Raw genomic sequence first — 22,851 nt, 5'->3', positions numbered from 1 at the left:
TCACGAGCTTCTAAAAAGTTTTGTTAAGAGTTTTATTTAGGGAGTTTTAACAAAATATTTTTGGTACTGTTTACTTTTTAACGAAAATGATATTTTTACTTTAAAAAGTTATTTATGGTACTATTCACTTACTATATCTTTTTGTCATTTTGATTAAAATTCAAAGTTTTCAAATTTTTTTTTTATTAATTTTTCTTTTTATTTTCTTACTTGGATAAGAAAACTTTGAATTAAAATATAAAAAAAATTGATTTTTGTTAATTTTCAATCACATCACACTTATACGATACCTTTGAACAACAACGTAAGACACGAGTTGAGTTCTAAGATGCTGTCTAACAAAATTTGTGTTTCAAAAAATTAAAGGGAATTTTAACGAAAAGATCTCGGTACTTCATTTTAACGAAAAATCATATTTTTATATTAAAAAATCAATCATGATATTATTTACTTTACATTTTTATTTTGTCCTTATCATTAAAACTTAAAATTTTTAAACTTTTTTTATTAGTTTTCTTAAAATTTGAGTAGTGTTGAGAGACGGAGTCTTACGTCGGGGGGACATCTACGGCCTCAAGACAAATTAGGGGTGGGTTGGGCCCCAATGTAGGAGTTGAAATAGGACCACATGAGTCCTAGACCAAGTGGAAAAGAGACAATGACGTAGGTGTAGGTGGGTCTCCTGGACCAGGGGGCCTATACCTTTAATAAAGCATATCTAATCAGGCACCCAATCTACCCTCCTCGTTGTAATATAAAAATAACACCCTCCATTTAAAACCTTGGAGTGTGTAACGAATTGTCAATGCTAATGGGCTTGAACCTCTGAAATACATGGGAAACTAATAAACGTTGGTTATAGTACATGTATTTACTTAATGTATTCGTCAACTAACGGTTAAATATACAATAAAAAAAATATTATATTTGACAATACCTAAAACTCAAACTGGACTCACTCTAAGCACAGAGAGTCGCAAGAACCTAACAGATTCACAAAGCTACTACAACTATAGGATATACAAAGTAGGAAAAAAGAGAGTAGAAAAAAATGAAAAGATGCGCCTGTTCTGTCTAGGTAGCTTGGGATAGATGGTAAATACACGATTCATAACATATGTTAAGTGGTGAATGTATTTAGTAAATGTGTAAAAATAATAAGATGGGATATTATATATCTGATCATATCTAACTGTTAGATGATGAATGTATAAAATAAATGTACGTATTATAGTCAAGTCCTAGATTATGAAAGTGAAAGGAAAAGAAAAAAAGATAAGAATAAAAAAATGATTTGTAGTTGAGTTACTTAAGAATGTTCATTCTTACGGTACGTTAAATTCGATTTCGTCATCTTTCATATTATTTGTCGAGGTAGATAACAACTGATATCCTTAACTCAAGATTTTTGCTCCCTCATTATCGATTAATTTTTATAAAGAAAAGAAAAAAAAGTAAGAATATGTGTGATTGTGTGACGTTAAAAAGCTCTCAATTCCATGTTATTTGATTCTTCCACTTTAAATAAGTTGGTCTTTGAACCTAAAGTCTCCAATTGTGTCCCAACGCACACAAAACATAGGAAAATGCTTTTCCTTATTGACCTCCTTTGTCCTTATGATGTCGCACAATTTCTTGAGCTCATCCATTCTTCCTACCATTGTGGTGAAGTGTGGAAGCATGAATTCTCATTGTTGTGGGTTCGAAGGCTGGTATCCTCAATGGAAATATGAGAAGATGTTGCAACAAATGAAATAAAATCATGACAAAATAATAAAAATTTAACATGAAATGAAGGGTTTGTAAGATTTTAAAATAAATCTTGTGACCGGCTCGTCTCAAGACACAAAGTTTGATCTTTAAATCAATCAAATTTTGTGTGCAGTTCATATTTTATATTATATTGTCGTGAGAGGTTCTAAAAGATGTTAGACGCTAGTCGGGTGGCCGGTTAGGGCCTAGCGTCTAGGTAGGCACTTAGGCGGATTAGACAGATTTAAGTGAATCTATTATATTTCGTGTAAATAAGTGTCCATTTATACTTAAAATATATATAATTACATCATAAACTACAAAGTAGAATGACACATATATTATGAAGTATTGGAACATAATGAAAACATGGGGAACAAACATATAATGTCTGTTCGTTTAAGTATTCAACAAGTCTCTTATAATTTATTGAAAAAAATAAAATGCGAAATGAAAGTTCTATTTTCTATCAAAGTGAGTCGCAACCTAGGCGGGTGCCTAGGCGAGTCTAGGCCAGTCTAGGTGAGCTAGGCGGGTGCCTAGGCAGTGTAGGTCGGCGCCTCAGTAGGTCTAAATGCCCTTTCTTAGTTTTCAAACGCCCAAATATTAATTGGGACGATGACCAGTTATCTAGCGTCTAGGCAGGGCCTAGACGGCTATAGGGAAGGATTTTTAGAACAGGACTCGCAACACAATTTTTTTTATTAGCTTAGTTTAGCTAGAATGAAGTTCCGTCGATTAAAACATCTCCACAATGTTTAGTGTGAATTTTAAGAAACTTATGGTGACGAAGTTTTGCAAAATTCATCGTCACTAATTAAAAACCTTGTGTAACAAGTTTTATTTGGGAACAAATTACAAATGTGAGAGAGAGAGAGAGAGAGAGAGAGAGAGAGTTGACGGTTGCAGAAGGGAAAGTAGAAAAAGGTGCGAAAAGCAACAGATTATGTGGAGAGAGTGGGCCAGGGCTACACCAGCACGTGACGTGTGGATGGAAAGCCAAAGCTGACCACACCACCACAGTCAGAAAGCGAAAGCTTACACCCATTGTGTTGCCTTTGGCTCCTTGCCCTGCCTACCTTTTTATTTTACTGTTTCCCATTTTTTAAATAAATTATAATCTTCGAAATCAATCTGGAATTCAGAGAATATTATTAGTAGATCGACTTCTCTCAAAATTTCATAAAGACAGGTCAGCAGTGTACTACTAGTCGCTTTAGTATTGTCTTTCAACATGCACATCATGATGAATAAAGAGTTTTACTGTTAAAAGTCTCGATGTAACTAAAAAATAGAACAACACAATATACGTAATATTTATTTTTGTTAATTTTCCGACGTGATTTTTTATATTTACGCTCTTCGACAATCTTCCACACTCACAGACAGTTACAGTGAAATAAAGCTTCCATTCTCCTCTGAAGGAATATTTTTTTTTTTGGCTTTTGCTTTCAGTTGCAGTCCAACCATGGCTGCCCCTTGAGTTTAGCTTTCCAAAAAGCACAAGAATATATTCCAGAAAGGCAAAAATAAAAACACAGAGAAAACTAACTAAAATAAATATTAAAAAATAAAACGTCAGTTTCAAGTTGTGACTAGACTGTCTTGTTGTGTTATGCAAACTACAACCAGAAAGCAAACCAGAAGCTGACTTGTGGAGAAGAGAGAAGAGAAGAAGAAACTCAATCTCTTTCGTTTGTCAGTCACTAAGATTTTCGGGCACCTCTGAAACTGCTGACTGTTGGATTCAACGAGTGGTTCACAAAACTTTGGGATTTTCTGAAGCAATAGGCAGGTCAGTGTGTTATTTATTTATTATATTTTGTTGGATTTTGCTTAAATTTGTTTCTGTTTAATAATTATCTGAGTTGGTTTTTCTTTTGGTCGAAAATCTTGCTGTTTGTGTTGTAGTTTGAAAGTTTTCCTTTCTTTTGTTGGAGGGGATTTCTATGTTTTTATTGGAGCAGTTTTTGGTGAATATTTACTTTCTTTTGAAGCTGAAGTAACAATCATTTGTTTAGTAAAATTGTAACCAACGAAATCTTGACGTACCGGTGTGGTGTGGTTAGTAGCAGGCCAATGACTCGTCTTTCTGAACGTATCGATCCTGTTAATTTGTTTTCACAGGGATTTGGAAAAGCAATAGCTTGTGGATTTGTAATCATCATTATTTTCCTGGATTTGTTTGGATCTCAAAGTCATTGAGCTATTTGTTCAATCTTCAATCCATTGAGCTCTTTGATTCCTGCATAAACTTGTGTTCTGATGCGAAATCGATAAAACAGAAATTTCAGTTGGAATTTGATAAGTAAAGACTTGAATTTCTTATATTTTGATCATATGTTTATATATGTTTTTTTTTTTATATATCATGTTAATCTGATCGTAGGGTTTTTGTATATGGTTTTGGGAAGCTGAATGCAGTAACTGGAACTGCTATGGCAAAACGCTCTCTCTGTTCTCTGCCTTTGGTTCTTGCTGTCATTATATTTTCAGTTCGTGATTCCGAACAGCACCAATCCTCCGAAGCTCTGACCCTTATGAGAATTACGCAACTCCTAAACTTTCCAACTGTCTCGAAAAGCTTGAATAACTACACAGATTTTTGCAACATTGAAGTGAATTCTTCTTTTGCGGTCTCATGCTACGAAGGGAACATGACCCAGCTGCATATAATCGGCGAAAAACCTGCTCCTTTGTTGCCTCGAAACTTTTCAATTGATTCCTTTGTAACAACTCTGGTTAAGCTTCCGAGCTTGAAAGTCCTCACATTGGTCTCTCTTGGTTTATGGGGAAACTTGCCTGGTAAAATCGCACGTTTATCATCACTCGAAATACTTAATGTGACCTCAAATTTCTTGTATGGCACCATCCCTCCAGAGCTTTCCTCTCTAACAAGCCTCCAGACACTTATACTCGATGACAACATGTTTTCTGGACTGCTTCCAGAAGGGCTGGGTTCGCTACCAGTTTTATCTGTTTTGAGTTTGAAGAAGAACTTGTTCAATTCATCCTTGCCGAGTTCATTGAGTGAGTTGGAAAGTCTTAGACTTCTCGGGCTTTCTCATAACCACTTCTATGGGGAACTGCCTGATTTTAGTCGTTTGACGAACCTTCAAGTTCTTGAAGTGGGAGATAATGCTTTTGGACCTCAGTTTCCGAAACTTGGGAAAAAGTTGGTCACCCTTGTACTGAGAAAGAACAAATTTCGGTCTTCCATCCCTGCTGAATTGAGCTCCTATTATCAGCTACAATGTCTAGACGTTTCTTCCAACATGTTCGTGGGGCCATTTCCTCCATCGCTGCTATCTCTACCTTCGATTACTTACCTTAATTTTTCAGGAAATAAATTCACAGGAATGCTTTTCGAAAATTCATCTTGCAATGCTGAACTTAAAGTTGTGGATTTATCCTCGAATCTTTTGACTGGAAGCTTGCCAAAATGTCTTGAGTCGGATTCTAAGAACAAGGTTTTCCTGTATGCAAGCAATTGTTTAGCTACTAGTAATCAAAATCAACATCCGCTTCCATTTTGCCACAATGAGGCGTTAGCTGTTGGAATAGTACCTGACCGAAGCAAGCGAAAGCAAGCCTCCAAAGCAGCCCTTGCCTTGGGTATAATTGGAGCGCTTTTCGGATGTGTTCTACTTTTCGGTGTAATCTTCTTCGTATATAGAAGAATGAATGCCAACAAGACAACGAAGAAATCTCCAACAAGATCAATAACAGAGAATGCATCAAGTGGATATACCTCAAAGTTACTATCAGATGCAAGTAAGTTCTCATCTCTCTGTCGCTCACACACACGCACACTCGCATACACACAAAAATAAATTATGAGAAAGGAAAAGCATAAGTACTGGATGTTGATTGGTTAAATTTTCCAGTTTATTCAAAATGTCTGATAGTCTGATATTCTGCTTATGCCTAAAGGATATATATCTCAAACAATGAAGTCGGGAGCGCTTGGCCTTCCAGGTTATCGAACCTTTTCACTCGAGGAACTTGAGGACGCTACACAAAACTTTGATACGTCTACTTTCATGGGTGAAGGCTCACATGGACAGGTACATAACATAAACATTTTATTTTCAAGTGGTATTGAGCTTTTGAATGCAGTTTTGTGTGATTAACTATGAATCACATCGTAGAATTACAATTTCTTCTGATCTTAAATTAATGGTCGTTAGCTGGTGTTTTCGTTCCTTTTGTGGTTTCAGATGTACAGAGGCCAGTTGAAGGATGGTTCTTTTGTTGCCATCAGATGCTTGAAAATGAAAGGAAGTCACAGCACTGAAAATTTCATGCACCATATAGAGCTAATTATGAAACTACGGCATCGCCATTTGGTCAGCGCACTTGGACACTGCTTTGAGTGTTACTTGGATGATTCGAGCGTCAGCAGAATATTTCTTGTCTTCGAATATGTACCAAATGGCACACTTCGGAGCTGGATATCTGGTAACTCATCATGAAATATTTTATTTAGTTTCTCCACCATGACCTTCTTTTCTTTTGATTTCACACATTTATCTGGAATTTTCCGTTCTGTTTTTTCTCTTCGGAAGGGGGACATCCCAGACGATCACTTGCGTGGACACAACGCATAGCAGCTGCAATAGGCATAGCAAAGGGCATTCAGTTTTTGCACACGGGGATCATGCCTGGTGTATTTTCAAATAATCTTAAAATAACAGACATTTTACTGGATCAGAATTTTGTTGCGAAAATTAGCAGTTACAACCTTCCTCTGTTAGAAGAAAATATGGAACAGGTAAAACATTATGTTGTAATTAATTCATTGGGGGATTGTCCATTCGATTTCTCGAGGCAGATCATTATGCACTGGTTTTCAGATATGCTCCTCCTCGCCGGGTGGTCATGGAGTCTCTTCGAGCAGATGTGTAACTTCCAGTACCGGTGCAAGGTCTGCAATGAAAATTTTCAATCACTTTAAGCTACATGTATACTAAAACACTTAAATGCACCATTCATAGGAACTTTTTAATTTTAATTACATTTGATCATAATCTTAGCACGCCTTTGCTCTTGTCGACACCTTGTCACCTCTCGCTACCTTCACAGTATTGCATTGTAACCGTTGTGCTATGTTGGTTGACAGAAAGAAAGACGACGATAGGACTGATGTTCATGACTTTGGAGTAATATTGCTGGAAATGATCAAGGGGAGGCCGGTGAAGTCTGAGGCTCAGATCGAGGTTTTAGAAGATCAGGTAAAAGAAACTTGCCTTTCTTATATTTTCTTCAAAAGATCCATTTTAATTTTTCAGGAAACAAGATCTTTCAATATCTCCCACGCTGCCTGCAATGCTCTCGCAGACCTTATGGTTTTTCGACCTTTCATGGAAGACTTAGTGTTGGCTAATTTCACAACTGAGCTTTCAAATTCTTAAACCAATTCCTTCAACCATAAAGCTTCCTTTCCTTCTTATTATGTAAATGCTTAGGTTTCCTCTAAATTCTGGCCATTACTCAGATCGAACTCTAAAAAACTTGCATTGATATCCTTATTATTTCTGAAAATAGTTCCTCTTTTTTCCCTTGCCAGGAACGGTAATATACTAATATGGGAAATAAGTAGTTAACTTATATATATTCGTTGATGATATGCAGCTACAAGTGGCCCTTACAGCTGATGATGAAGCTCGAAGAAGCGTGGTTGATCCACGGGTTAAGCAGACGTGCTTGGATCAGTCAGTGAAGACAATGATGGAAATTTGTGTTCGGTGTCTGCGCAAGGATCCATCAGAAAGGCCTTCTATTGAGGATGTTCTGTGGAACTTGCAGTATGCTGAACAAGTTCAGGATGCATGGCAAGGAGGAGAATCCCAGAGCAGTGAGGGCTCTCCGGTTTCACCTTCACAACCTCCACGCCTCACCTTTTAGTTGTGAGTTACCGGAGTTTTTTTTTATGCTTGAGAATTCAAGCCACAGCTAGCTACACAGAGAGAATTAATGACTTCCGCCGAGAAAGATGTTGCATTACTCATATCCGGCATCATAGGTTACTGAAGACCTTAAAGGGATCAACTGATGGCGAACCATGCCTTGCCGGCCGGTGATCTATGTTCTGCAGCAGTTTAGAGATCTCTTGGTTTTTAAGTCACAACTGTAAATTAAGGAGTGTAAACGTTCTTTACCTTCTATCCAGATTTCTTGGTTTACAAGGGATCGTATGTGTCCAGCGTACTACTTATACTGAGCAAACGTTATTTACCTTCTATCCCCATCTATCCTCTCTCATTCTCCCTTTTAAGTCTGTAAAATTTCTTTATATAATTCTTTTTTTTTAGTTGATTCCAAATGTGTGTTTGTTTGTTTGCTACACTCATTGTGGGGGGTCGCCTACTAATCCGAGTAGCTTAGAGCGTGTTTAAAGGATCTCATATCATCATATGGTGGTGAACATATTTCAAATACCATGCTTTACCAAGGATCCATCGGTCATCAATCACTTTAATGCCTACTTAGTTACAAGTCTACATTACCAGACTTGGCCTCTATTTTATCGTAAATTTAGATTGTGTTAAAGCTTAACCAAAAAAAAAAAAAAAAAAAAAGCACATAGAAAGAAATAAAATCTGTAACATTTTTCATTTAATATAGAATGTGTCATTTTTGAACCTTTTGCTTTGACCATAAAAATTTAAGGATGACCAGTGTCATATATATTATCAACAGAACATACTGACATGTTATGTTTTCACCATATCAGACTTAATCCAAGTGCATGTTTTCCTCATTAAAACATAAACATCTTGCTCAGTATTTCTCTATTAATTTTGTTATTAACTACAGGTAAAAGATTATGCATGACATGTGCACCCATGCACTTTGAGCTTTTCCGCATCCCACACGCTACGGGCAATACAAATCTTGTGCCTGCCTATCCATGATCGAAGACAACCTTCCACAAGTTCCATACAAGTGTCATTTACCATTTTTATACTAGTATACTTAAAACTAACACCATTAATAGGATAAATTAACAAAACCACTTTTCATAAAACTAATTAAGATTTTAATATTATAAATTAACAAACTCTTCTCATAAAACTAAATAAATTAACAAACTCTTCTCATAAAACTAACTGAAATTTTTACGTCATTTGATGCGTTATAAACAAAAGTAAATGAAATGGTTGATATGTTTCACGGGCTATGTTAATAAAAACTACTTTCACGTATTACTCCCTGGCCTTTGCACGCGGACCTCAGACACACCATGCAGCTACCACACTCACATTTCACTCACTCACTCACTCACTCAATATCCATCAACTTCACCAACCATAACGTCTCTCTCTCTCTCTCTCTCAGAAAGAAAAAAAGGCTTAGCACATTCAGGTTGCCAACTATTTCACGAGACAAACGTGCACTGCTAGCTCCGGCAGTTTCCTTATAAGCACCAAACTCACCACCCTTCTCTTTTGTTCTCTCACCCCCCACACCACCCCCCCCCCCCCCCCCCCACACACACACACACACACACACCCACCCCCCACCCCCCCCCCCCCCAAAAAAAAAAAAAAAAAAAAAAAAACTTATTAAATCTCTAATTAAATTACCCTTAATTTATACCTTCCTACACACCTATAGGCCAACTTGTTAATTAGCTAGTCCTTCCAATATTATTTCCATTAATTACTTGATGGCTGATCAGCCAGTACAAGGAGATCATGGCACGTCTGAGGGCCGAAGGAAGGGCACATCCAGCAGAGGGGGAGGAAAGCGCGCTTCTATGGAGGCGGCAGTCAGAACGACAACAACAACTAGTAATGTAGTAGGTTCAGGTAGTGGTGCAGCTCCATGTGGGGCGTGCAAGTTTTTGAGGAGGAAGTGCATAAGTGGGTGCATATTCGCACCCCATTTCGGTTCAGACCAAGGAGCTGCACGCTTTGCCGCGGTGCACAAGGTGTTTGGGGCGAGTAATGTATCGAAGCTTTTGTTGCACATTCCCTTGAACCGCCGGCATGACGCTGTCATTACCATCACCTACGAGGCTCAAGCTAGGCTCTCCGACCCCGTTTACGGTTGTGTCTCCACCGTACTTGCTTTGCAACAACAGGTTTCATTAACTCGTATATTAACATGTTTATTCATCCATTATCTCTACACGTACAAATTATTATCTCTCTCTAATCTGTTGCCGTCATGGAAATTATTGGCCTATTAATTCTTGTGAAGGAGGAGATCTTTTTGCAAGTAAAGGAAAATCACTCTAATAATAATGGAGAATGTCAGTTTTCAAGATGTAACATTGAGAAAAGAAATACACAGTTTTAAATAGGGACTTTTAATGAAAAGTCCGCGGTAGTGTTTACTTTAACGAAAAATCACATTTTTACACTAAAAAGTCAATCCTAGTGCTATTCACTTTACCCTTTATTTTGTCTTTATCGTTAAAACTCAAAGTTTTCAAAATTTTTTCATTAGTTTTCCTTTTTAAATAGCTAATAAATGTATGTAATGGTTAAGAAAATACGTAAAAGAGTCGTTTTAAAGGTCTTAATTGACAATTACTTTTATGTTGTGACGTATCAATAAATTGTATTTATTGTTGCACTTGAGATTTGTCATATGAATGACGTATCGATAAGAAAACAAGTTTACTTTAACGTTCATGAAGATGACGTGAGTTATCATGACCGGAAGGCTCCAGTTAAGATGCAAATCACCGGCAAAACAGTCAAACCGTACACACATATACACTCATTGAAACGTATACGTATGGCTAACTGTGTTAGACAAATAAGGAATATGGTTGGAGTCCTTGTGTAATTGTATATAATATTATTATTGGAAGAATAAGCCGTCAAGCCGTCCTACAGCCGTCTTACCTTGTCCTACCTACACACTAGCCGTCCTACAGCCGTCCTACCTTGTCCTACCTACACACTAGGCTACCTTGTCCTCTACAACCGTCCTACCTTGTCCTACCTACACACTAGGACGGCTACCTTGTCCTACCTACACATTTGTATTATGTATATATATCCTTGTAATCTTGTAGAGAAAAATAAACGAGAAAAAGCATTCTCTTTCATATTTTCCATAAAGCATTCTCTTCCATATTTTCTACAAACTGATATGATATATAGTTTAACGGTTGTGACATGAATATCATGCAGGTTGCATCTTTGCAAGCCGAGCTAGCAACGGTGCAAACTCAGCTGATAAACAGCAGGTTTGCATTTGCAAATGCTCTCCAAATCACCTCGCAGCAGCAGCAACAGAACATGGCACTAATGCTACAGCCTGCTTACTCCAACAACACCTCCACCTCCACTAACCTAATCAACATGAGCAGCTTGACCTCGAACTTGGACATCGATGCGGCGCCATCTTCACAGAGCTTCATGGAGCCTCTTCAACTTTCAAGGCCATCCCAAGATGATGAAGATGATGAGGAAGAGAGTCGAGTTCCCCTCTTGTTCGCCAATAATCGATATTAGTTTAGAATTTTCTCTTCCTTATTTTACATATCTAAACTTTCTATATTTTTCATGCAAACTCTTCAAAATTCGCTTGCTATCATCTATATCGATCGTTATAGTCAAACTACACTCTCTCTTTTTTTTTTTCTTCCCAATTCGCCATATATGTCCAAGAGTAAGATTTTACACCTTTCATATATGTCCAAAAGTTGTCAATTTCACGAAGGAACAAATATTCGAGTAACCATAAAGCATAAAATGCATATGATTTCAAACATCAAGGTCAATGTGAGAAACTAAAAGTTTGAGATGCGTAGTAGTTCTAATTTTTTTTTTTTTTTTTGTGGTTTTGGGAACAAAGAGATGCGTTCTTAAAACCACTAGAAATTTGGAGGGTCTGCATTATTGTGAACCCTGAAATCTTTGTGAGAGAATATAGCATATGAACACATCTAAAAGTGAAATGACTTTTGCACACATTTTTTCTCCTCATATACGTCTCTGCTTATTTTTGTCCCGTGATTATTCTTTACTCCATTTGATCCAAACACCAAAAATAAAAAGATTTGCTAAGAGAGAAACAAGTGCATGAAAGTCATTTGCTTATCTTAAAATGGCTAAAAATAACTAACGGTGTGGAAACATTAATCATATGGTAAAGTGTCTTCTGATTAGAATGGCTAAATATCAGTGTTCGTTGTGTGAACTATTATTCCGATGATCAAGTTAATTAGCCGTTTAATTCAAAAAACGCATTAACAAGGGTGGTTGTTTTTGGCCCGTGGCTTACGCGAGCCTTGCAAAGGTACTCGCCCCTACGGGCCTGTAATGCAACGTCGCACCTGCCCGATTAGGCAGGCGTGCATCCTCCCACACTTTTCGTTGTTTCCAGATTGCAAGAAACATGAAAAACCACATTTTCCACTAACTAGACTGTAATATTTTCAATTTCACAGTTGTTCTGTATTCATATCTTTACAACACTAGCACATCAGAACTATCAAATACGAAAAAGAGTGAAAAAATGGAATTTTACTAGATCGAATGCGTATTGCATTCGCAAACTTTATGGCTATTGGAATCACTATCGAAATGACTCGAACAAAAAATCGGCTGTCACTTATGATGCATCAAAATGTGCTTACAAGACCTATACCTAGCTCCTCGGCAAGCTCATCCCATACAGGAAGAAGTGTGAGTACAACAAGGAACACGGCCACTGTAACAATTGTTTTCCTCCACGTTCCAACCTCTGTTACATCATTCAGACATGGTTTCTCGGGAGTCCTCTGAACATTTACATAATCAAAAAATGCCATGAGATGGAGGTTTTTTTTATCCTTTTCCGGTAGCAGAAGGAGGATTTCTGGAAGCATGAAACCACAATTTATAAATTCTTATTTGCAAACCTGGCATATGAGCACGTAGAGTCCCCATGGAAGTGACAGAGGTCCGCCAAGCTGAAAGGAAAAAGGAAAAAAAAAAAGAATCAAACTTAACAAACCTCGGAAGTTGGAACAACTGTCATTAGAACACATGAAAAACCTAATGCAAGCAACTTAATGTTTGAAGCAAAACACTAGCACGTTATTTTTAAGCCGTAAAAGTTAGGCATACCACCCCCAATCCAAGCATGGTGTATGTCGTCAAGCCAAAGGCAACGAGCGCATTTTTTCCAAAAGCGCCCTACAATACCAGAGATATACCATATGCCACATTAGAATCCAGCTATCATCACTGCTGAATGTCTACCTTAGGCAACTTCAAAGGAAAAAACAACTAAAACAAATTAAATAAAAGATTTGACGAAATCATTATAAAAAGAAAACAGAGAGAATTTCTGTGCACAATTTTGCAAATTCACCTGCACAGCTCTTCCACCATCAAGACAGCCCACTGGAAGCATATTAAAAGCTGTTGTTGTCAACCCACACCTGCAATGTTAAACTTGATTCATGAGTACGTTATGCATTGCAATGAAATTATTAAGCAACTAGTCCAGAAATAGTACCAGCCAGCAATCATAAGAGGATGAATTGGAACAGTCGCAGCATGCATTGATCTGCATGTTTAGGATGGTAACATGTCAATACGAATATATGACGTGAAAGTTGAAACTGCTATAGATGTCTCTTAGCTCACATACAAACAAGGTGGTCAGTTTAACAGTGCTACAGAGGCAAGGGAAGGACATACGCATAACCAAGAGTGGCTCTACTGATGAGTCCAAGAAGCAAAGAACCTTGAAACAGCGTGCTTGGAACCTGCACCAACTCTCCTGTGGCATTGGGATTAGATGAGAGCAGCAGGCCAACAGCAAACATTGACAATGACAACGCAGCACCAGCAAAAGGACCTGCCAGTGATATGTCGACTTTTGTGCTCCGATCAGGGAGAATGGATTTAAACTACAAAACCAGTGACCGATGAGAAGAAATTCTTTGAATCACCTTTAAGTACAAAACAAGAAAGATAAGAGGGTCTAGGCGCACATATACCTAATTCGAGCAAAGGTATCTAGGTCAAACTACTGCATCAAATACAACATACCTATAGCTACAACCATCACACAAATATAAAAGTCCTAACTTATTCAAACATAAAATATGGGAGAAATTAAAAAGTCAGAATAGAATAAGCCACCACTCTATCTTAAATAAAGGAGTGTGATATCCACACATCCCATTTTACTTCTCACACACCTTTTTAATTTTCGGCCGTCGGATCGGATGAATTGAAGAAGATCAACGGACAGAAATTATCAAGGGGTGTGTAAGAAGTAAAATGGGGTGCGTGGATAACACACCCCTAAATAAAATATGTAACCTTGTGTGTAGGATGGGGAGTGGCAGGGGGAAGAAATAGATTACAAAGATCAAATTTACATTATTCATTCAGGAATGACTCACTCCTACTCAGATCGTATACTAAACAATGTAGATAAGTCTCTTAAACGGACATGTTTCAAATTGCTATACTTGGATAATTAGAGGTACCTGAGTGATGGCGCCAAAGCTACCAAGAGTAATATTAGGAATGAAGAAAGGAATGCTAAGTTTTACTTTGTTTGGGAAAGCAGCCAAAAAATGCCCAACTTCCTGCATGCAATTGACTCCATCATAATCATATTCAAATAAGAACAAAAGTAAAATTCAAATAGAAGATCATAATTTACAGAATATGGACTAATTTGTCAAAACTCAAAAAATAATTTGGAGAAGGTTAAATTGACAGAATTTTTTTGAAAAAGAAATTGACATAATTTTCAGACAACACTTATGCTAGTCATCATATACACTCACTTGAAACTGACAAAATTGAGCATCTAGTTCATTTTATTCACAAGCATGCCCCTCACATATAAGCATGTTCATTTTATTTGCAAGCATCAAATCACACATTATACATTGTAAATAAACATTACAATTAATCAGCTCTCTCTTACATATGCATGGGGTTAAAGATTTCACTTGATGGAAACGAAAGAGCATAGTGCTAAAGCCAAAATATATTGTATCCATGTATATAGCATGGAACAATACATTTTTAAGTTTGAACCAAAACACATGAAACAGCAAGACATCTCACTCACATGAAACAACAAAACCCCCAGAACACCATATGCTAAGGGCAAAGCGGAATCTACAAACGGGGATAGCAACTCCATATCTGGTGGGTCAACGGCATTTGGGTCTGTGAAGTATTTCACCACCTCTGGCGGAAGTTTATTTATCTGTTGATAAAATGCGATATTAAGTAGTTAATCTAAAAATGAGAAAGAAATCAATTGTTGATAGACCCATTTATAACATCACGAAATATATTTATAAGTAGAAGTAAGTTGGCGTACGGTACCTGAGATGCAATTCCTAACTCCACAGATGATCCAATTGTTAGAAGGAATAACAAGAAAGCAATTACATATTGCCAAAGTGTGGTTGGCCCTGGTTCTGAGACCTCTTTCCGCAGCAAGCCAAAGCTAACACGTGGACCACCACGTGGATCTAGATCTTCTGCATTGGGTTCCTCCACCATAAAAAGGTTGTACTTGTTACCCGTGACCTCAGCCAGTAGGCGTTGGAATTTGGCAAATACCTCTTCTCTCTTTCCCCTCAAATTCCCAAGGAAAAGAACGCCCTCACCGAGGTCTCCAAAAGGCTCCTCTTTGGTCACCCAAAAGGTCGAATAACCAAAAAGTGCTTCCTTAATCAGCTTTACATCAGCAGGATCAACCTTCTCGGGCCCAAGGAGTTCCATCAGTTTAAAAGAGTCAACTTGGAAATTATTGTACGCAGGCCCAAGTGGTGATATAGTTGGCGGCTGAAGGACATATTGGCACATCAAGCTATTAGAGACAGTGTTATTGTACTAAGTTAGATGTACACCGCTTGGCCGCTTAGAATTAATTTTATCAGTACATATGCAAATATCTGCATTGATAATCAGTTCCCTCACAATTACTATGAATAGAGCATACGTAGAAGATTAGCCACAACGGTTATCTGTAACCTATATTCTTACATGAGCATTCAAGGTAAATACACACACACACACACACACACACACACATACATATATATTATGTGTCAGCATGTGTGTGCGTAATTCAAGGGCCATTCATTGTGTCTTTCACCGATTCATGCACTGCAGTCAGTCTTTGAAACTGAGCTCCCAACCGTTGGTGACATTCAATGGTTGAAGCTAACTAGATTCTGTCTATCTAAACTGTTGGAAGTCCAGATGGGGCTCCACCTCCACATATATATGTAGAAAACAAAAAGGAAATTTCTCCAACAACAATTCTTAAAACAATCCAACAAAGACACTAACACAGAAAATGAACTCAAAGGCACCCTAGAGTGATGCAAAACTAAACCCACAATTGGGTTGATACCATTTTTCGTTACGACTATTATCAATGCCATACCGTCATCAACTTCGAATTCCACAAAATAAAAACCCGCTGACTAAACTGGAAAATTCAACAAATATAGAACCTTATACTCCTATTTTTGCAGAACCCAAAACCGAATTTTAATTCCTATAGCAATTTCTTCATTAAAAATTCAAACTTGATAACCAAACGCTATAAGGTAACAAAATTAAGAGAAGAACAAGCCAATGCGAATTCAACAGCTAATGCAAAAACCCAAATGGATATAAGCAAGAACACATGTAACAAAGTTGAGCAATGTACCCTGGAAGAAACCGATCGAGGTTCAGAGTCATAGTCGTTCGTGCGCGTTTTATCTTCGTCTACTTCCGTCGTCGTCACCGTCGTGGAGTCGGTTGACTTATTACTACTACTCCCACTGCCGCTGCTGCTACTCTCTCCGTCACCGTCACCATTATCGCTAGAACTATAACATCTAAGCCTACCAAAATTCCTACGCGGAACCCAACAAATTCTCTGGGTATTTACACTCGCTCTGCTGCATAAGAAGCATGAAGAACTCTTCCTCCTGGATTTCTTGGGCGATGGCAGTCCCGGAATTTGGCGGGTTTTGAGGGTGAAGTTGAAATCGAGGGTGCTGAAAGTGCAGCCGGTGAGCGTTCCCATTCAGCTGAATTCACAGAGCTTGAATTTTATGAGGGTGTGAAATTACAACACCATTTGGAATTTGGAAGGAGAGGAAGGGAAGAAGTCCTGCACTCTTTCAGCTAGTTTTTTTTTCGCTGTCGCTGAATATGTGAATATCCGATGACTTTTGCAAATATCCCCTTTTTTTTTCTTTTTTCTTTTTTTCAAATTTTCCCATATTTATGTTTTAAGTCACATTCTTTTAACATTAAAAACGAGTTTGTCTTCAGTAGTCCATCCTTTTTTTTCGTACTTTTTATTTCTTGTACTAATAAGGAGTGTACTCTTGAATAAAACTTACTAAAAATACTTTATAAATAGGATGTTGTATGTCTTTATACAAGACTCCTTGTGAACAGTGCGCGAAGTCAGGATTTGCCGAGGGGAGGGACGAAATTCAAAAGAGTGCAATGTTCAATTAAAGCGGTTGCTTGTATATTGGAGAATGCAAAGTTCTGAGTCAATATTCATAACAAAGAATAGTCTCTCCACCAAAGCACTTGTAAGCAATAATTTTCCCAGTTTTTATATTGGAGAGTGCAAAAACCAAAAACATCTCTCTAGAAGTCTCCCCCACAACTTCAATTTTCTCAGTTTTTATTTATTTTTGCTCCGTCTTCTCCTTATATACGTCGGGCAGGGCCAACGTTCAAGGATGTTGGTTTCTTTCTTCTTCCGGGACTAATCATTTTTTCTTTTTGAAACTATATAGTGTGAATTTGATCATACGAAATAGTTTTGTGTATTTAATTTTGGGTATTTGGAATAATTGAGTTTTGATGTCTGTCTGAGCAATCTAGGCTCTCCTAATTTGCAGAAATACGAAGATCAGTAGCCTGTAAGCGGTGCAATCTGCGATGCCAAAACCGAATCTGGTCCTCGCGGAAAAAGATGGTGGTATTTCTCGGCGCAATTTTGTCAGCATGGGAGTGAGAGAGGACAGACAAGAGATGGGAGGAAGGATAGAGGCAGAAACAACATCCTAGGGTATGGAATTCAAGGTCAATAATGGTGATTGTTGAAGCTGGGAGTGAAGGGCATTGCGGCAGGATTGACGAGGACGACCTCCCAGTTGAAGTTGGTGACGTTTTCCAGTTGGTATTATGTGTAATTATTTAATTGTTTAAGGTCATTTTGGGTGTTTTAAAGTTTCATTAAAGGGCTCAGCGCCTCTTGCAAATTAGGTTTGCGCAGAAGCTGTGGAAGCAAAAAAAATCGGTTTTTCAAAGCTATCTTTTGCTGCTTTGAACTTTTAGCTTTTTTTTCATAAAAAATTGTGAAAAAAAAACTGATGTTGAATGTTTACCAAACACAAAAAAACTCCTAGCTTTTTTTATACCCACTTTTTTTAAAAACACCTCAGTATCAAATCAGTACTTAAAATAATTATTGTTTGCAATAAAAATACGTCGAAAACACGTCACAATTTTCCAATTGTTGTCTTTCCTTTACGTATAAGGTCATGCTTTGCATCATCTATCTCAATTAAGATTTAAGATACCAAACGAGAAGAATTATTGGGTTTATGTAGACAAATTTAGTATAAGAAAAGCCCAATGGTAACCATGAATTTGGGCCAGACAAGATCCAAGCCCTTTTCTTCAAGCCTCAAACTTCGATGCTTTTACTGCCTCGTTAAGAAATCGTCTCTTCAGAACGTGGAAAATCTTCTGTACTTTTTATATCGGGGATCAGAGAGAGAGAGAGTAATGAGTGTGCGAAGCAATGGGCTCTTCTCCCTCCTCCGCCACTCTGCTCCTCCTCTTCGCTTTCTGTCTCTCTCTTCCGACCCTCTCACCTGCCACCGACCTCAAAGGTATCTATCTCTCTATCGTCGTTCCCATTCGTTTCCTTCCTGCCTTCAATTGTGTTCGGTGTTTATGGGCCTATTGCCGCCTGTTTGGTTTCCGAGAAAATTTGAGGAAAATCAATGAAATTTTGATGTTTGATTATGTGGGTTGTTTACTTATTTCCATTTTAATAGAGAAAAACTTGAGCTTTGACTTGCTCTGCATTTATTTGCTGTGAAAATTATTACGTTTTGGTCTCCACTTTTGTTATTTCTTGTAAGGCAGATAGAGGGTTAGGGTTTCGTTATGCCTCTTTAGGGTTTATTTGGTTTGCTGTATTGCTTGAGTGAAGTGTCAAGCTCTTAGCCGGTTAGGGTTTCAAAAGTGTCGATTTTTCGGCCTTAAAAGTGGAAAGTTTCAATATTCTAGGTTAGCGTGATACCCTCTTGGGTTTGATGTGATAACGTATATTGCACCTTACTGGTCGCTGTCGCTATGATTTTGAGTTTTTAATCTGCTATAGCTAAACAGTATGTCCATTGTATTTTTAGGGGTTTAAAGAGTTCGAATTTCTCTTTCGTTTCGCTGGTTTGTTGTATATTTGAAACTAACCTTTTGCAATATTGAAATCACAGGTGTTGATATTGAAAACCCAGTACTAGAAGTCATCCCGGCGCCTCTTTCTGAGCTCTCAGTTGTGCCTGGTTCTAAAGATGTTTTATTTTGTGAACGGGCACGAGTTTCTGGGGTATCAAGGTTAAAACTTGGGAGTTATGCAAGTTCACTTAAGATCACTTTGTCTACATCTCTTGTAATCCCAGAGAGGTTGCATAGCAAAATTCAAGTTTGTTTTCATAGGTGAGTGAAATGTCTCATCTTTACTGTACAAGCATTTTGTTTTTTTGGATAATTGTGTTTTATTTATTCTGATTGAGTTATGAGTGCACTGTATGCCTACCCCTCCCTCCCTCCCTCTCTCTATTGCTCTTTCCCTTCCTCATTTCTCTAGTCGCGCGCACACCTTTTCTCTGTGGATTGCTTTCTCTGACTCTTGAATTTTGTACAGGAATAATACGCTTGGATTATGTCAGTGCGAAGAGGATGATTGGAAAAATCTTCAGAAAGGGTTATGGAGCTCTGTCATGTCGCCTTATGATGAAAAATATGTCGATCTCAAGTTCATTGGCAAAATACCTGGCTCTGTCACCATAACTGTTGAAGAAGGTCTGTCAAAAATAAAATAATGTATGGCTGCCTTTAATTGCTTATGCTACAATTTTCAGGCTTCAGTAAATATTTTAATTATGTCTATGCAGATTTTCAGAGATGGCGCCTTGTGTGTCTGGCATTGGGATTCACATTTCTATTGTTGGCACCAATTGTCAGCAGTTGGGTACCTTTTTATTATAGCAGTTCAATGATTATAGGAGTATTTCTGGTCATTATAATCATTCTCTTCCAGGTACTTTTTTGTGTGATTCCTATGTATTTATGTTTTGTTTGCATGCTCTGAGGTTTTCTTTGGGTAGTTTGAGTTTCAGATCTCTAAAAAGAATTGTAGTTACAGGGTTTTGTGATAATTATCTTTCACCTGCAGTTTTTAGCTTGCAACTTTGTAGATAATGTTTTGTATTATTGTTTTCTTTAATCTTTTAGGGAATGAAGCTGTTGCCAACTGGAAGGAAAAATGTCCTCTATCTTACCATATATGGATCTGTGGTAACTCTTGGTGTCTTGAATTTTACTGTTGCTTCAGAGTTTATTAACCTCATTTAATTTATAGTACTAGTAAATCTTACAATTTATATACCTTTGACAGCTTGGAGCAGGATCTTTCCTTGTTCATCAGTTTTCACTGATGGTAAATTCAATTTTTTTGAATTTTGGGCTAAGTGAGGAGATGCATAACCCAGTAAGTATTGGTTCCCTCAATCTTATATTCGCAAAATTCTCATAAATATCTAGGCAAATTGTCTGCTTCTGATGCTTTCTTTTTGGATCACTGTATTGTCTTGGCTTCTTACCATGTCGTGTTTTTCTGCCAGGTCTCTATATTTTTACTAGTGGGAATTATCCTTGCGGGAGCTGCATTAGGGTACTGGATTGTGAGGAAGTTTGTTGTCTCAAATGATGGGACAGTAGATGTTGGTATAGCACAATTTGTCAAGTGGGCTATGCGTATCATTGGAACCACCTCCATCTTGCAGGTGTTCTCTCGCATTCCTTTTGGCTGTTCTTGATATTCACGACTGAATTGGTTATTCTAGTCTTTTGTTAAAGTTAGTTTTATAAATTGAATGTAATTGCCAAAATATTGTGTTATTGATTCTTTTCATTTTTTCATCTGTTATTAATATAAGCCTTTTCCACTCTTCATTATTTCTCAGAGCACACTCGATACTCCTTTAGCAATGGGCGCTTTGGTTTCTTACTGGATTATCTGCAAGTTCATTACTTCTCTGAAACGGCATCTCAAATCGTAAGTCATACATTCTTTACCTGCGTACTTTCTTGGCATTACAGAACTGAATGCATTTTAGCAGAAATTTTTTTTTAACTTTTTGTGTGGAGCTATATTTTTCTTCAAATAAGTTTAGATTTCTGGATAGGTTTTGTATTTGGAAGTTAAAAATTAGTGGTCCAAGAATGATGCGTCCTGATCATTAATAAAGGGTTTTGTCACATTAAAACATATTACTATCATTACATGCAGTCATCGGTCGGGTGCTGGGAGTGGGAGTCTTTGGCTGCAGAAGGGAAACCAGGTCAAGGGTAGACAAAGTCGTCCAGAATTTCTTAGCAGGTCTAGCCCACAAGAAAAGAGTTGGAACAGCCGAAGGAGTCTATCTGCTTGGTCTGACTCTCCTGTTAAAGGTATTTTTATTGTATTTGCTGTTACGTTTATACATATTTTGACTGATTTCTTGTTTCAACTACTCAGTAGTTATTTTTTTATATGCTTCAACAAAGAGTTTGGTTGATTATTTGTTGTGGTTATTCAGAAAAAAACTGAGTCGATATACTATCTTTGTTGTTTCGCTGAGTGCTTCATATAAGTCTTTCACATTTGTGAAAGGTTCTGAACTGCAGTTTGACGCTTTAATTTTTGTTATTTGTCTCTGTTTGTTGCAGGTGTCATGACCCCATCCTCCAGGGCACCTAATCAACAGGAGTATTATTCAACCTTCCACAAGATGCAGAACCGAAAGAAGTTCACAAAGAAAGAGTGGGATGATTTCACACACGAATCAACCCGCCAAGCTCTAGCAGAATGGGCAGCATCTCCTGAAGTCCCTAATTGGCTCATTGAGCATGCTGACCGCATACAGCTCCTTCCAAGCGAGAGTTCAGATGAAACTGTGGGAAGTGGATCAGATTCTACAGACGAGAATGTCGTGGGGAGCACAGATCGATTAGGTTTTCTTAAGTGGCAGTGACTGGCACAGAGTATCCTATTGACTATGGCATCTGCTACTTGATGTTGGCTTAGATTGTATTCACTATTCTATAACTGTTGATGTAGGTCACACTAACTTGAACTGCCTCCTTGAAGGAATACGTAGAGAGCTGTATAGAACGCGGTAGGACCGACGTAGTTAATTTTTCGCACCAGTAAACGTTATAGTGAGCGACGTTTTTTCCAAAACTAGTTAACCATGTCATTGGCAGATCTTGTTGCCTATTTGCTTCAGTCCCACATTGTTGAATTGATGTGTGTTTTCACCCTTTTTAGGTTTTAGCAGCCAACACTTGTTTAAGTAAGAAACGGGATCTTGTGAATTATTATTTATATCTTGTTTATTTTATTGTATTTTATTTTAACAAAATTTATATCTTGTTTGTTGGGAATGTTTATATTTTGTTCAACAATTTTTATAATTCAATCATTTTAAGTTAAATTTGGACATTTCGCTCTAATGTATTTCAGTTGGGTGGTTAAAAAGCAACATATGATTGTAGCAAATGTGAGAATGTTTCGTTGAATGTGTGAGCATACAAGAAATTATAGAATAAAAAATGAGGATATTTGAGGTAAAGTAGGAGTGACTACAGTTGAAATTAAGATGAGAGAAAAATTAACTTAAGGTGTTTTGGACAGTGAATTGAAGACTTACACTATATTTGGATAGGAAAATAAACTTGGATTTAGATAAAAGTCATAATTTATAAATTGGCACGCACAAATTCTTTTTTTTTTTATTCATAAATATAGAAATTTAGAATTTCCGTGTGAAAAAAAAAACTTGGAATTTGAGAACTCAATTCCCAA

At 37.4% G+C, this 22,851-nt stretch overlaps 4 protein-coding genes across 10 annotated transcripts; 3 read left to right on the top strand and 1 right to left on the bottom strand.

Moving 5' to 3' along the window:
* The first annotated feature begins 3,004 nt into the window (after nucleotides 1-3,004).
* LOC137713465 (putative inactive leucine-rich repeat receptor-like protein kinase At3g03770) lies at nucleotides 3,005-8,077 on the top strand. Of its 5 annotated transcripts, none has more exons than XM_088684493.1 (9): nucleotides 3,311-3,547; nucleotides 3,880-4,060; nucleotides 4,167-5,526; nucleotides 5,686-5,819; nucleotides 5,973-6,213; nucleotides 6,321-6,526; nucleotides 6,609-6,679; nucleotides 6,875-6,986; nucleotides 7,387-8,077. In XM_088684493.1, exons 3-9 carry the CDS (start codon nucleotides 4,191-4,193, stop codon nucleotides 7,657-7,659), a joined length of 2,373 nt encoding a protein of 790 aa, XP_088540619.1. In that variant the 5' UTR covers nucleotides 3,311-3,547; nucleotides 3,880-4,060; nucleotides 4,167-4,190; the 3' UTR covers nucleotides 7,660-8,077. The 5 variants fall into 5 exon arrangements, with proteins under 5 accessions (XP_088540621.1, XP_088540620.1, XP_068308864.2 ...); XM_088684492.1 differs by having other exon boundaries at nucleotides 3,409-3,547; nucleotides 4,142-5,526; XM_088684495.1 differs by lacking the exon at nucleotides 3,880-4,060 and having other exon boundaries at nucleotides 3,005-3,547; nucleotides 4,177-5,526.
* A 1,233-nt stretch (nucleotides 8,078-9,310) lies between these two features.
* On the top strand, nucleotides 9,311-11,305 carry LOC137712074 (LOB domain-containing protein 20-like). The gene is made up of 2 exons (XM_068451220.2): nucleotides 9,311-9,841; nucleotides 10,905-11,305. The coding sequence occupies exons 1-2, from the start codon at nucleotides 9,425-9,427 to the stop codon at nucleotides 11,226-11,228; spliced, it is 741 nt and encodes a 246-aa protein (XP_068307321.2). The 5' UTR covers nucleotides 9,311-9,424; the 3' UTR covers nucleotides 11,229-11,305.
* Nucleotides 11,306-12,115: 810 nt separating this feature from the next.
* LOC137713551 (putative zinc metalloprotease EGY1, chloroplastic) lies at nucleotides 12,116-17,099 on the bottom strand. 3 transcript variants are annotated; one of them, XM_068452861.2, is made up of 10 exons: nucleotides 16,408-17,099; nucleotides 15,066-15,530; nucleotides 14,803-14,943; nucleotides 14,207-14,308; nucleotides 13,407-13,618; nucleotides 13,222-13,272; nucleotides 13,075-13,144; nucleotides 12,828-12,896; nucleotides 12,620-12,670; nucleotides 12,116-12,499 (listed from the first exon to the last, which is right to left on the bottom strand). In XM_068452861.2, exons 1-10 carry the CDS (start codon nucleotides 16,768-16,770, stop codon nucleotides 12,341-12,343), a joined length of 1,683 nt encoding a protein of 560 aa, XP_068308962.2. In that variant the 5' UTR covers nucleotides 16,771-17,099; the 3' UTR covers nucleotides 12,116-12,340. The 3 variants fall into 3 exon arrangements, with proteins under 3 accessions (XP_068308962.2, XP_088540712.1, XP_088540713.1); XM_088684586.1 differs by lacking the exon at nucleotides 14,207-14,308 and having other exon boundaries at nucleotides 16,408-16,908; XM_088684587.1 differs by lacking the exons at nucleotides 12,116-12,499; nucleotides 12,620-12,670 and having other exon boundaries at nucleotides 12,849-12,971; nucleotides 16,408-16,908.
* Nucleotides 17,100-18,364: 1,265 nt separating this feature from the next.
* On the top strand, nucleotides 18,365-22,408 carry LOC137712579 (guanosine-3',5'-bis (diphosphate) 3'-pyrophosphohydrolase, putative (DUF2215)). The gene is made up of 10 exons (XM_068451674.2): nucleotides 18,365-18,607; nucleotides 19,217-19,439; nucleotides 19,648-19,805; nucleotides 19,898-20,043; nucleotides 20,238-20,300; nucleotides 20,401-20,493; nucleotides 20,627-20,788; nucleotides 20,969-21,060; nucleotides 21,295-21,455; nucleotides 21,714-22,408. The coding sequence occupies exons 1-10, from the start codon at nucleotides 18,517-18,519 to the stop codon at nucleotides 22,016-22,018; spliced, it is 1,494 nt and encodes a 497-aa protein (XP_068307775.2). The 5' UTR covers nucleotides 18,365-18,516; the 3' UTR covers nucleotides 22,019-22,408.
* Nucleotides 22,409-22,851: the final 443 nt, after the last annotated feature.

Source organism: Pyrus communis, chromosome 14 (assembly GCF_041283825.1).
Source record: "Pyrus communis isolate YQ-2024b chromosome 14, ASM4128382v1, whole genome shotgun sequence".
Taxonomy (NCBI): Eukaryota; Viridiplantae; Streptophyta; class Magnoliopsida; order Rosales; family Rosaceae; genus Pyrus; species Pyrus communis.
This window is presented reverse-complemented; position numbering and strand designations above follow the sequence as displayed.

Bases quoted from the DNA above. Each gene is read 5' to 3' on its own strand.
- LOC137712579 (XM_068451674.2), top strand. From the start codon at position 18,517: ATGGGCTCTTCTCCCTCCTCCGCCACTCTGCTCCTCCTCTTCGCTTTC. The intron at 19,806-19,897 runs GTCTGTCAAAAA...ATGTCTATGCAG, and splicing joins CACCATAACTGTTGAAGAAG to ATTTTCAGAGATGGCGCCTT. The intron at 20,494-20,626 runs GTAAGTATTGGT...TTTTTCTGCCAG, and splicing joins GTGAGGAGATGCATAACCCA to GTCTCTATATTTTTACTAGT.
- LOC137713551 (XM_068452861.2), bottom strand. From the start codon at position 16,770: ATGGGAACGCTCACCGGCTGCACTTTCAGCACCCTCGATTTCAACTTC. The intron at 14,944-15,065 runs GTACCGTACGCC...TTTTATCAACAG, and splicing joins AGTTAGGAATTGCATCTCAG to ATAAATAAACTTCCGCCAGA. The intron at 14,309-14,802 runs GTGAGTGAGATG...AATTGCATGCAG, and splicing joins TGGGGGTTTTGTTGTTTCAT to GAAGTTGGGCATTTTTTGGC.
- LOC137713465 (XM_088684495.1), top strand. From the start codon at position 4,191: ATGGCAAAACGCTCTCTCTGTTCTCTGCCTTTGGTTCTTGCTGTCATT. The intron at 6,680-6,874 runs GTCTGCAATGAA...GTTGGTTGACAG, and splicing joins ACTTCCAGTACCGGTGCAAG to AAAGAAAGACGACGATAGGA. The intron at 6,987-7,386 runs GTAAAAGAAACT...GATGATATGCAG, and splicing joins TCGAGGTTTTAGAAGATCAG to CTACAAGTGGCCCTTACAGC.
- LOC137712074 (XM_068451220.2), top strand. From the start codon at position 9,425: ATGGCTGATCAGCCAGTACAAGGAGATCATGGCACGTCTGAGGGCCGA. The intron at 9,842-10,904 runs GTTTCATTAACT...AATATCATGCAG, and splicing joins TACTTGCTTTGCAACAACAG to GTTGCATCTTTGCAAGCCGA.